The following is a 13,720-nucleotide window of genomic DNA, read 5'->3' as shown; positions in this document are numbered from 1 at the left end:
TATATGAGACCATTGTCTTTTATTTTTATACAGTGTCATTTAATAAATATTTGACCAGAATGATGAGGCTGAACCATCAAAATGAGATAAAAACTTATAGGTGGAGGGGGAGGCAGAGGCTAAGGGATGGAACCATTTTCCAGTTTAATTTAAACCCTGGCTTATCACACTAGCCTCTGCATGGAGAGCCCCCAGTCCAGCCCAGAGATGTCCTCAGCTGCCCAGGCCCAGTAGCAAACCCAGGCTTGCCCCTGAGTCAGTACACAGAGGACCAGCGGCAGCGGGTCTTGATCAGTAGGAACAGAGGTTTCTTAAAGGTGAGGAAGATGACAGTGCAGGCCACCAGCAGGGTGAGGCAGCTGGGCAGGATGAGCACAAGGTAGAGGAGGCCCGTGTCCACCTGCTCCCACTTACAGTCATGCCACACACTACCGGGCAGCTCCAGCACACGAATGACCCTGGAGGACAGGTTGCAGGTGATGGAGGCTGCGTCAGCCACGACGCCCAGGTGCTGCAGGGCGTCCCAGCCCTCCACCAGGCAGCAGTCATAGGGATTGTGACTGAGGTAGATGATCCGCAGACTCTGAGGGAGCTGCTCAGACACAGCCTTGTGGGGCAGGGCTGTGAGTCGGTTCCTGCGCAGATCCAGGGTCTGCAGGGGCAGGCTGCCCCCTAGCCTCGGGAAGCTGGTCAAGGCGTTTCCTGCCAAATCCAGGTTCTGCAAGTGCCCAAACCCGGAGAAGTCCAACTGGGTCAAACTGGAACTGAGGCCCACATCCCTGAGGGCCAGGACCTGCAGCATGGGGGCAACATCCCGCAGTGGGCTGATACCCCCGTTTAGAACACCCCAGTTGCTGGACAGGTCCAAGTGCGTAAGGGGTGTCCCTTGGAATGGGCAGTCCCGCAACGTGTCCAGCCCGCAGTCCTCCAGAGAGAGGCTCCTCAGAGAGGTGAGATTCCTGAAATCCACACAGCTGGATGGGCCAGCCCCGGGACACAGTGAGATTCGATTGTGGCTCATGTCGATTGTAGTGATGCTGCTGGCATTGGCAAAAAGGCCGGAGGGCACGTCCAGGAGCTGATTGGAGCTCAAATTGAAGGAGCGGAGGTTTCTCAGGCAGCCACTGGGCCCGGGCGTCAGGTGCAGCTGCGACAGCTGGTTGTGGCTCAGATCCAGCTCGGTGAGCGCCCCGGGGGGCTCCTGCTCCTGGATGTGGAGCGTGGTCAGGCAGTTCCGGTTGAGGTTGAGGTGGGCGAGGGCAGGCATTTGCCTCAGGAAGCCTTCGGGCAGGTACTGGAACTGATTCTGGCTCAGGTCCAGGAGACGGAGGTCCGGGAGGCTGTTGGCAGAGAACTCGTCCCAGAGGCTGACGGTGGTCACGTTGGTCACGTTGCCGTCCACCAGGAGGAACTGGGCCACCATCTCCTGAGGTGATGAGGTGTTATATAGGTCCCGGTAGAAGCCCATGTTGTTGTCCCGCAGCAGCAGTGTGCGCAGCTTGGGGCACTGGGGCAGCAGCGGGAAGAAGAGCAGCTGGTTGTGGGACAGGTCCAGCGTCTCCAGCTCGAAGGTGGCCTCGGTCCTCGACGCCAGGAACCACTCAAGGCCGTTGTAACTGACGTTGAGGAAGCGCAGCTGCGTGAGGCGGAAGTCCACGATGCACGGCAGGTTGTTGTAGGCCAGGTGGAGACGCTGGAGCCCCGGCAGGCCGTCAAAGGCGGCGCCTTCGATCTCGAAGATGTAGTTTCTCTGTAGATCCAGTTCCCGGAGACGCTCCAGGCCCTCGAAGACCGACTCGTCCAGCCTCATGAGCGTGTTCCTGGCCAGAGACACGGCCTCCAGCGACGACAGGTTGTGCAGCAGGACGGCCGCCATGTCTTCCGTCAGGGAGTTCCCGGACAGGTCGAGCGTCTGCAGGTGCGGCAGAGTGTGCAGGGCGGCGGCTGCCTCGTGGTAGTCCTCGGCCAGTCGGTTGTCAGCCAGGTCCAGGCTGCGGAGGTGGCCTTGCTGCTGGCGGAAGGCGTTGCGGTCCAGACGGTGCAGGTGGCAGCCGCGCAGGCCGAGGCTCTCCAGGAGACGGTAACGCTGCAGGGAGTGATTCTCTAGCTTCTCAAGCGGGTTGGCCTCCAGGAGGAGCGTCCGAGAGCGCGGAGAGAGGCTGCTGGGCACCGAGGCCAGGCCCTGAGCACGGCAGTCAGCGGTTCCGGTTCCGTCGTCCTGGGTGCAAAAGCACATGGGTTAGTGGGGGAACCCAAACCCAAGTTCTTTGACCCGGCGATCCTGCTGGGAAAGGCCCTCCACACTAAGGCTTCTCCAGTGGGCGAGGAAGGTGTTACTGACACTTAGCTAGGAGCTGAGCTCCAGGCCTGCTTCAATGTTCAGAGGCAGGCACTTGGCCAAGACAGGACCTCGGCTCTGTCACTTACTAGCCTTGGACCCTTGGCAAGGAATTCACCTTGTGGAACCTCAAGTTTCTATCAAATTATTAAACTAAAACTTTGTAGGGGTTGATGCTGTAGCTCAGAGAGTTTAGAATCCGGGCATCTGCTGTAAGCACCAGTGTAAGTCCTGACTACTCTGGTTTCTGATCCAGCTCCTTATTCCTGAGCCTGGGGAGACCAGCAGATGCAGACCCAAGCATTTGAGAGATGGATCACATTCTGGGCTCCTGGGTTTAGCCTGGTCCAGCCCCTGTTGCTGTGTGCATTTGGGAAGTAACCAACAGATGGATCTCTCTGTCTCTCCTTTTCTCTCGGTCACTGCCTTTCAACTTCACAAAATAAATCATTAAAATTAAATCTTGTAATAATTTAAAGCTGTTCTTTTACTACATCTTCTGGTTCTTCCTTACATCTTTCAAAAGCATGGGATTATATTCTGCAAATGGCCAAGTGGTCTACTTTTCCCCCTTAAATAATACATGGTAGGCATACTGCCTTGGTGGTACTAAGTTTTTCTTTAGATATATTTATTTTATTGGAAAGGCAGAGTACAGAGAGAAGGAGAAACACAGAAAGAGAAAGATCTTTCATCTGCTGGTTCACTCGCCAAATAGCCACAATGGCCAGAGCTGAGCTGATCCAAACCAAGGAGCCAGGAGCTTCTTCCGGATCTCCTACATAGGTGCAGGGTCCAAGGATTTGAACCATCCTCTGCTGCTTTCCCAGGCCATAAACAGGGAACCGGATGGGAACCAGAGCAGCTGGAATACAGACTGGAGCACATATGGAATGCCAGTTGAGCTGTCACACCAGCCCTGGTGGCAATAAGTTTGATCAACTTCTTTTTAGCAGCTCTGCGGGTTCATTCATAAGCAGCACTAACTGAGAGGAAGAGAAACAAGGTCAGCCCATTGGCTCTGTGCATTCATTCGGGGCACACTTAAATGACAGACTGATGGAATTATAACTCCTTATGAAGGACTGTACTATTGTTACAATATGGGGAAAATCAGTTGGGGATAGGAACTTGGGCGGGGGTGTGGAATCCCAGACTCTATGAAATTGTACCATAAGATTCAAACTTAAAAATTTAAACAAAAACAACTGTCATTCATGAGTGGTACAATTTTGGTTTTGACAAAATTGTATCTCCCCTTCCAGGAACAAGGTGTGTTTGTTTATTTGAGTCAGTGTTGGTCTCCCTGCTCCTTGGGGACTCTGTGGAGAGGGTTGTGGTCAGGGGCTTTCCTTGAGCTAGGAGACCCTGTCCCACCGTGCCTATGGCAGTTGCAGGAGATAGGCCTCTACTCTTCCAGGGGCCCTGCTGGAGTGCTGTAGAAGACCACTTGGCTGTTAGAGTCCAGAGCCCTTGGCCTTGACTGTGTCCTTGTCCCTTCCAAGGGCTGATGCAATGAGGGGCGAGGTGGGGGGCACCTGCACAGATTGAGTGCTCCCTCCAAACGAGTCACAGGAAATCTACTTCAGAATCCCCCGAGCAGCCAAGTCCCTGCAGGGTCAGGCAGGGAAGCCAGCATGGACCCCAAAACTCAGGCAGACAATTCACTTTTTTCCCCATTTCCTCCTGTGCCTGATAAGCCTTAGAAGGCAATCTTTTTATTGCATCTGTAGGGTACTGTTGGGGGTCAGATGCAGCAGAGAGGAATATTAACATTGATGAAAAGAGGTAAAGCATGGAGCACCAACCACACAGCAGCACAGTTCGGAGTGCTTCATTCTTGTACATGTTAACTTATTTAATCGCCTCGAGGATCCAGCGGTATTAATTGTCAGTGCTTTTCTTTACCTTTCTGTCATACAGATGAGAGAACTATGGCACAGAGTGGCCTCAAGGTCACCAGCTTAGAAGTGGTGGGGCTGGGATTTCAAGCATGGTCAGCCTGGTTCATAACCCTTATAGCATACTAGCATGCACTCGTGGTTAGAGGTTACTACAAGTGGTTAGCAACCATGACAATTGAGTTTTTCTGATTAATCAGCTTGGGAACATGTTCTCAAATGTCTTACCCCTGATATCCAGTTGGTTTTCCCTGGGCTTGGTAGGGCTCAAGGAATGTTTATTAAGAGCAACTGGCACACAGCATTGTGACACCAGGTGGGCAGAGAGCAACTCGGTCTTCTTCACGCCCCTGCCCCTCATGACTGACAATCTGTCAGTTCTCCCAGATGGACCAAACCTTGTTGGCACAGGAACAGCAGACAAATCAGGGTTAAAGAGAAAACTCACCCACTTGCAGCTCCCTTGGGACACAGCAATGTCCGCTCCACTGCTCTTTGTCCATCCCACGGCTAAGAAGTGACAACCCAGGCAGAGCCAGAGGGGCAGCAACTCCATTTCAAGGGCAGCCCTGTGGACAGAGGGTGGGGGGAACAAGTCAGAGATGGACATTCCAGAGGGTTGCTTTGCATTTTCAGTAGCAGGAGCCAGTTCCTAGTTCTATCTGGGGTTGGAGGCCACAGCCCGCCCGTAGGTGGGAACCCACAGAGTATTCAAATACCCCGGGGAAACCAACACTTTCGACCTTTCGTTCAAGCTCGTGGCATCAACTCAATTCTCTCTTTTGAGGGGCAGGTGGCTGGACACAGACACTGTAGTCACCTGGAGCTTCCCATGTCTTGTAGCTTTGCTACCTTTCTTGCTCCAACTCCTGTCAGCCTGACGTGTCACATGAGTACAATAAACGTTTGCTGAATTAATGACAGAATGAAGGAAGAAAGAGTGACCAGGGATTGAAATACTAATTAGAGCCTTGGGACCTGTACAGTTACTAATTGTCTTTTTAACGTGGTTTTCAGGCATGCTGGCATAGTGATCTAACCTGCCTATAGCAGGCAGGTTAGGATCCTGCACCCACGTGGGAGACCCGAAGGAGGTTCCTGGGCTACTGGCTTCAGGTCGGCACAGCTCCGGCCATTGCAGCCACTTGGAGAGTGAATCAATGGAAGGAAGATCTTCCTCTCTGTCTCTCCTTCTCTCTGTATATCTGACTTTCCAACAAAAATAAAATATATCTTTAAAAAGTGGCATTCAATTATTTAAAAAAAAGTTCATGGAAAATACACACTCCTTTAATTGTTTTGTCTGCATGTCTCGCACCATGACAAGATCCACAGATGGTAACAGGTTCAGGTTAGCAGCTCATCCCCAGTGCAGGGCTTAGAGCAGCCCCAAGGGCTCCCTCTCTGAGTCCAGGGAGGAGAAAGCAGGCTGGTTTCATGCCCTGGAGGTGCCTGTGCCTGGACTGCCCTCCTGCTGTGGCACTGACAGCCCCATTCTCTTCAGAGTTAGAGGCAGGTGTGCCCAGCACCCCATCTGCCCCATCCTCATCCTCTCCTGATGTCCACCCACTTAAGACTGGACCTCAGTCTCCTCCTGGCCCAGCAGCACCGGCAGCACCACACTATTGCTGTAACCCTGGGACCCCCAGACCTTGGGACTCATCGGGGTCAACTCTGATCCCTTTCTCTTGGCCTTTGTATGAATAAGCTTACCCATCTCCAGGGCTAATTTTAACTTCTTGGTCAGATCTCAAAAGGCTCAGCCTAGGAATGCAGAGCAATAGAAAGGCTAAGTGCATCAGGTAAACCAACTGGAACCTTTCCTTCCTGCTAGGCCAGCTCTGCTTACTGCAGAAAGAACTCCAGCGCAGCAGGCAGCAACGCTTGCTGGCACCAGGAAACCCCTTCCAGGCCCTCCTGCCACTTGTGCACCTGGGCAGAAGCAAGCACCCTCATGGCCCACACCAAGACATAAACTGGCAGAAGCAGAGTCACAGACATGGGCTCCTGTCCTCAGCATCCTCCGGGTCTGCACAAGCTGTCTGCCCACCCACATGTCCTGGAACCTGGAGATCACTGCCCACCTCCAGATGAAGTTGCCAGATACAACAAATTGCAAGATGCCGTTTGAATGTCAGAGACGTGCTTATACTAAAAACGTGTTTATCTGACATCCACATTCTATTGCAGAGAATTTTCCCTGCTTTTCATCCTCACCCTATCAGGCTTAGGTGGGAATATGCTGTCTCTGACTTCTAGAACTGCCAGCTTTACAACAATTATGAATCTAGGGGTCTGGCGCATGGCAGGTGGGGTAAGGTGCTACCTGCAGAAGCAACATCCCACATAGGCACTTATTCAAGTTCTGGCTACTCCACTTCTGATCCAGCTTCCTGCTAATGTGTCTGGAAAAACAACAAAGGATGGTTTAAGTCTTGGGCCTTCATAGGAGACCTGGATGAATCTCTTGGTTCCTAGCTTTGGACTGGCCCAACCCTGGCCATTGTGGCCATTTGGGGTATGAGGCAGTGGATAGAAGACCTCTCTCTGCCTCTCCTTCTCTCTCTGCAACTCTGCCTTTGAAATAGATATTTAAAACAAGCAAGCAAATAATCTATAGTGTGTCAGGCAAGAGAGCAGTTTCATCTGGGAGCATGTAATGCTTCAGACGGGCATGCTAGACTGCGGGGGTCCGTGCAGTAGGTGTGGATGACATGAAGGTGTGAAGAGAACAGCTCCCTGCTTGGCAGGGCCTGGGGAGCTTCCAGCTGTTTGGCAGGGCCCGGCGATTTCTCTCTGACCATCTTGACACAGTCTCACCCCCTGTTTGCATGGACACTCAAGCACCCCACTAAGAATTCTATAATCTATTGAGGCATTGTTTGCCCCAGTGAGATGGCTTTGGCAACTACTGTGAGCTTAAGAGTTAATGTTATTGATAATGTCTTAGTGAGTGGGCCTTTAACTGCGCACAGGAGTACAATTAAACCCATGCCATTTCTGGACACCTTATTGTGTGCCTACCCATTGCCCTGAAATCGGGCCCAGACATATAGCACGCCTTCTGGGAAACGGCTTAACAAGAATTTTACAAACCAATGGAAGCGATGGGAGTATGAGCTGAAACTGCTATGGCAAAAATATAGTTGCTGTGACCTTAAAGGTTACCCTGTCCTTGCAACTCTTTAGAGCACAGAAAATGTAGCTGCTTTAGCCGCTTTCATAATCTTTTAACTAGAGGAAATATAGGATGATTCTATTAACATCACAGAGATATACTTTTGATTATTGTTTGATTGCTTATGAGGTTGTAGAGCCTGCAGTTGTAGGGGATTTAATGTTTGAAACTTTTTGTCTTAGATCCTTATATTTTTTCTCTTTTGATGTATTTCTCCCATTATGTGATAGATAAAGTTGTGAAAATAAAATGTAGTAGGAATGTTTTACTAATTAGTAGGTAACCATCTGTGCCTTGGCCTTGGAGTTCTGGCTGTCACCTAGTGGTCACTTCTGAAGAATGAATTACGGCTTGCTTTAAAGAAACTGATTATAGTAACTTACAGAATTATCTTTAAGAGCACCTGGTTGACCATGAAGTAAAAATTAATTGAACATCTGTGCATGCTGTCTTAGTTCTAAAGTTAAAGATAAAAAATCAAATGTTTGTGCAGAGACTTGTGATGTGTCTAAGTAAATAAAAAGGACAGCTTCTTCTTGAGCAAGGAAGCAGCAAAAACGCAACAAGTGTCTGTGTCTTTCCTTATCGCCGACTCCACGCACCCTTCCCGAGCTCCGAACTCAGCTGGAGCTGGACTCTGGCACTAGACAGACCTCATTGTCTTCTACACTTCCTTACACTAGACTTACAACTCAGGGTTAACTCCAACTCCTGGATCAAGAACTTTTCAGATGTAAAGCACATCCTCTCCTTCTTCTTAAACTTGGCCAGCTGGCCCAGAACAGCTCTCTCTATGCCCCTTGGCCCGCTCCCCTGGCATGAAGCAGAAAGATTCCTTGGAATGATTAAATCTGAAACTCAACAAGCCCAGAGTTCGAATTCTTTCTCCAGTATTTGTTTAGTCCTTTAGCAACTCACCAAAGTCCAAGACAGACATAATCCTTTTGTTAAAAAAAAAAAAGGAATAATAACAACTATCCACAGAAGCTTATAATACATGAAAGTGCTGTGTTGCCAGAACCTGTGAAGGTAGTTAATAACATAATTATTATTCATGAATCCTAAACACCAGTGAACTGGTTAAGTGGTGGTTATTCCTGTATTCATTCTGCAAGGTAATTCAATAGCTACACAAAGCCCAAAAGAAAGGATGACTAATTTGGGTGGAGAAATGAATACAGTTTTATACCAACTAAATGTCTAAAAAGTAGGCCAGATGGTTGGATCAGAAGTTTCATGTTAATGAATTTTAGAATAAGACTGATTTCCAGAAACAGATGTCTGTGCTGGTTGTCAGCTGTTTGTCCCCTGCGCTTGCTTTGCTCTATAGGCAGTGGCTGATTTCCTGAAGGATCTGCTTCCCACACTCCAGCTGGTTGGGTCAGTGGTGACTAATGAAAAGGCAAAGGAGAGGATCTGGCACTGTGGCTTAGCATAGAAAGTCACTGCCTGTAACACCAGTATCCCATATGGGTACCTGTTCAAGTCTGTCTGCTTCCCTTCAAATCCAGCTCCCTGTTAATGCTGCTACAGAGAAAGCAGCAGCAGATGACACAAGGACTTGAGCCCTGCACCCATACGGGAGACACGGAGGAAGCTCAAGGCCATTTTCTGCTGCTTTTTCCAGGTGATTGTCAGGGAGCTGGATCAGAAGTGGGGCAGCTGGGACATGATGGTGTTCATATGGGATGCTAGCACTGCAGGCAATGGTTTTACTAGATATACCACGGTGCCAGCCCCCTCAACTCGGTTTCTAAAGGAATCTTTCAGCTGCCCTCCACTTTTCAATTTCCCGAAATGCCCATTTTCTTACCATCATAAAACTCCAGGTAACTCAGGAGGAAAGCAAGCTCCCTGTTAGGTCTTGTGATCAACACATAGGTGTATTATTGTTTCCTCCAAACTGTATGTAAGTCTTTTCCTACGTTTCTTTGCCTAGTGGTTATCACTTCTAATAGCTTTCTGTCACTATGTAGTATCTTACTCAGCTGATAATAAACCACAGCTACCATCAGGTAAGGATACATCCTATAGATGTTTTTGATCATAAAGAAGTCAGTCCCCTAGCGGCTGGCATTGTGACACAATGGGTGAAACCACTACCTGTGAGGCCAACATCCCACATGAGTGCTGGTCCATCTCAGCTGCTCCACTTCTGATCCAGCTCCCTGTTGATTCATCTGGGAAAGCAATGGGGGATCGTCCCAGTGCTTGGGCCCCTGTTACTCACATAGGAAATCTAGATGGAGTTCCAGATTCCAGGTTTTGGCCTGGCCCAGTCCCAGCCCTAGTCACTGTGGTCATTCAGAAAGCAAAACAGCAGAAGGAAGGTTCTCTGTCAAACTGTCTACCTCTCTATAGCTTTGTCTTTCAAATCAACACTCTCTCTTTCTTAAAAAAAAATTTTTTAAGATTTATGTGTTTTTATTACAGAGAGGAGAGAGAGAGAGGAAGATCTTCCATCCAATGATTCACTCTCCAAGTGAGCGCAACGGCCAATGCTATGCCGATCCGAAGCCGGGAACCTGGAACCTCCTTCGGGTCTCCCACGCGGGTGCAGGGTCCCAAAGCTTTGGGCCGTCCTCTATTGCTTTCCCAGGCCACAAGCAGGGAGCTGGATGGGAAGTGGAGCTGCCGGGATTAGAACCAGCATCCATATGGGATCCTGGCGCATTCAAGGTGAGGAGTTAAGCCACTAGGCCATGTCACCGGGTCCAAAAAATCTTTTCATGCTCAAAAATTTGGGAATTCTGGGCACCCACGCACGGAAGACCCGGAAGAGGCTCCTGGCTTGGGATCAGCATAGCATCAGCCGTTGCGCTCACTTGGGGAGTGAATCATTGGACGGAAGATCTTCCTCTCTGTCTCTCCTCTCTGTATATCCGCCTTTCCAATAAAAATAAAAAATAAATCTTTAAAAAAAATTTTGGGAATTCTAAGGAGTAATTCAGGGATGAGCTTCTAGCAAAGGGTGCTAGATTTTAATATTCAGGGGAAACCCTGCACATCAGAAATAGTGGTGGTGTGTTGTGGTCTCTCCCTACCCTCACACCCCAGTTCTCTGCACTCAACCCCACCCCACCTGTGTTTCCCACATTTCCCCATTTTGGCTACCCCTCCCACTGCCACTGCTGTGGCAGCTGCTGCCATAGCTGGGCCTGCAACCCCCTGGCTGAAAGAGCTGTTAGCAAGTGTCACACCAGCATTACGATGTGATGCAGAATGTTCTCTTCGAGAGAACTAGAACATCCAAAAGCCCTCAAAGGACTTTCAGGAATACTTGGAATTAGAAGCAAATATTTAGTTTGGCCTATGGGAGGGAATCTCCAGGAGCAGGGTGAATATAAGCCGGTGACAGAGTGATGGTGGCCCCACTACTACTGAAAGGCACACTGAAGCAGTGGATGGCGGGCTGCCCCAGAAAGTGGCCCTGCCTTTGAGAGTCAAGGGGGACAGGTGTCTGACCCAGCAGTCACTCAGGACACTAATGTTCCCTATGGAAGTCCTTGGAATCCAATCCCACTTCTGCTTCCAGTCCAGCCTTCTGTTAATGCAGCCCTGCAGGTGTAGGTGATGGCTCACATACTTTGAGCCATGCCACTCATGTGGGAGATGGAATGGATATCCTAGCTCCTGGGGTCTACCTGAGCCAGCCCCAGCTGTTGTAGGCTTTTAGGAAGGGAACCAATGGATAAAAGATCTCTCTTTCTCAGCCTGTTACTCTGCTTTTGGAATAGCCATGAACTAAAAAAAATTTTTTTTAAATAAAAGACTCAGGTTGCCCAGTGTCCACATTGGAGCTCATGGATATCATTACTTGGCTCCTGCTTCCAGCTTTGCAGCTCAAGTGTTTTGGATCCTGCTGCCTACAAGGGAGACATGAATTGTATATGCTGGCTTTATCCTTGATCCAGTCCCAGCGCTGTGGCATTTGGGAAGTGAATCAGCACATAGGAGCATATTTCTCTCTCTCTCTCTCTGCATCTCTACCTCTCCAATAGATAAACACAATTTTTATAAGACAAAAGAAACCAAAGATCAAATCGCACCTGGAATCTAGGGAGAGATGGGAGAGCAGCTGGCCACACACCACAGAGAATAAAGAACAGAACCGAATGTTCACTTTAAGTGTCTCCCACAACAGACTGGACTAGTCTGCTACACATACTGGCAAACCAGGGTGGGAACGGGCCTGGTGGGGGTTATTGTGGGTCTCTCTGACTAGGCTGCAATTCTCACTGGTTTATGTGAGGGCTGAGTATGTGCTGGGCGGAACCAGGTGGGGCTGCAACACCCACTGGTTCCAGTGGAAGTTGGGGCTGAAAACAGAACCAATCCAGCAATTGCAATCACCAGCTGATCGGGGTGATGGACTGTGCCAGGCCCTGTGCTTGCTAGAACACACAGAATCTGGTCTGGGTATACCTCAAAGTTTCTTTGGGGATTTTCCCAATCAAAATGGCAAACTCAGAAACCTAACCAAGAAAAGACAGAAGACAGAACAAGTCAATCAACCACCTCAGCTATTTGTTGGCAGTGAAATACTGGGCAGAAAGAGACTCTGTGAAGGGCTGTGTCAATCAGTGGATTCTTCAACGACCTCATCGTGCTCAGAATGGCAAGATTGGCAGCGATTCATAACTGGTGAACTATCAAAACCACTTGAGCAAGTATCTCAGAGCATGCCCCACATCCGGGACTTGGGGTCAGTGGGGCTTCTCCCTCAATATCCCCTTTACCTCAGATACATGAAGGAAACAATATAGAAATAATAGTCTTACCCACTTCCCTATAGCCCTTGAAACTTTTTACCCTAATTAACTATGTAAAGATTGTCAAAAATATAATTTAAAAAAATAAAATAAATGTCTCCTACAGTGAGAACACGTGCCACTCTGAGCCCTGAGCAAGGGCAGGAGGCTTGAAGAGATGCACTGGCAGTGCCCCTGCCAAAAGCACGGATCTTAAATCCAGTCATGTGGACACAATCTGACAGAGTCAGGCTGTGAGACGTTCCTGCAAGATAACTGGCTTTGATCCCTCTCGGCAAACAAAGTAAGGCTGTCCCCACTACACAAGGACCTAAGACGCATCATACCCAACCACAGCGCATGAGCGTAGAGAGGATTCCATCTTTTGTTGTTTTGTTTTGTTTTTAAATCTCTGAAAGAATTTCTGAGACAGTTGAGGAGATCCACGTCTCTATGGCAGGATATGCTTTCAAAGGTATGTCACATCCAGGCATAGAGCAGACTATTGCTAATTTCCTGGGGTGTAAATATGCCATGGTTATGTGAGTGTTTCCTGATCCCAAGGATATGCATGCTGAAGTCTTTAGGTTTGAAACTTCCTGATGTCTATGATTTGTACAATGAGCTTTTTAAATAGCTTGACAGAGTCGAAATATCACTAACTGATAAAGTCAGCATTGTATTCTTGTTTGCTTTTCTATCAATGTGAAGTTTATCAAAATAAGAAAAATATGAGCATGTTGGTGGGCGTAGTCTAGGTAAGTCTGCTCAGAGGTGGCAGGTACTGAATCCCCCATGTCACATGGCTGTGGCTGGGAGATCCTGTGCAGAGCCAGACTCCCTGCTGGGGATTCTAGTTCCCTGTCCACCGCTGCCAAGCAGTGGATGAATCCTGGGCTTGTGGGCTTCCAGAGCAGCAACGGAGCTGGCCTTCACCTGTTGGCCATCCGGAGGCAAGCTCTGAGGTCTTGCGGGTCTGGAATTACTGCCTAGGGACATTCATGGATAAGGTCACCATAAGTGTAGGTGAGAAATGAATCCTGAGGGACACTCAACAACAGGGCCACTGTACTTGCAGGTAAGCAAAGGAATTGAGACCTGGTGGTTTGGAGGGGAGAACCCGCAGATTTGTATGGGTCAGACTCATGAACTAGCCCACTTGGGAATCTGCAGTTGGGCTTGTTAGTGCAGAACACTGCTGACCACCACATGACAGTCCACGTGAAAGCTAGGGCTGGGGGCCTGTATAACAGAGCTATTTCAGAGTACCTGACTACTGTCGGAACAGGAGAAGAGTCGCATCAGGCAGGGCCATGACACTAACTAGTACGTGAGAGAACCAGGTCGGAGCATAGATTCTGTGGCAGATATGTGGGCCAAACCCTGTGGAAATGCATGTCCCACTGGTTAGCTCAAGAGTTGGGGTGGTGATGGGTTGAGCTAGGTGTGACCATGGAACCTGCCAACACTCACAGGTACAGGGACTGAGAATAGGCTAGGCAGATCCAGGCTGCAGCACCCTAACTAACATGTGCATCCTAACACAAGGTTT

At 49.2% G+C, this 13,720-nt stretch overlaps 1 protein-coding gene across 3 annotated transcripts in view; it reads right to left on the bottom strand.

The window, feature by feature from the left end:
- Positions 1–13,720, bottom strand: part of NRROS (negative regulator of reactive oxygen species) — a 29,260-nt gene continuing 15,540 nt past the window's right edge. The window contains exons 2-3 of one of the 3 annotated variants that reach the window (XM_041003117.1): positions 4,688–4,808; positions 1–2,218 (exon numbers count right to left, since the gene is read on the bottom strand). In XM_041003117.1, the coding sequence (XP_040859051.1) occupies positions 257–2,218; positions 4,688–4,795 (2,070 nt within the window). In that variant the 5' untranslated portion in view covers positions 4,796–4,808 and the 3' untranslated portion in view covers positions 1–256. Of the gene's footprint in view, positions 2,219–4,682; positions 5,314–13,720 lie in introns of those variants that run through there. The other 2 variants (XM_041003116.1, XM_041003115.1) reach the window with 2 other exon arrangements.

The sequence above is a fragment of the Ochotona curzoniae genome, unplaced genomic scaffold (genome assembly GCF_017591425.1).
Source record: "Ochotona curzoniae isolate NIBS_2020 unplaced genomic scaffold, NIBS_Ocur_1.0 scaffold_2587, whole genome shotgun sequence".
Lineage (NCBI taxonomy): Eukaryota > Metazoa > Chordata > Mammalia > Lagomorpha > Ochotonidae > Ochotona > Ochotona curzoniae.
Note: the sequence above shows the minus strand (reverse complement) of the source record. Positions and strands in the feature narration are given on the sequence as shown.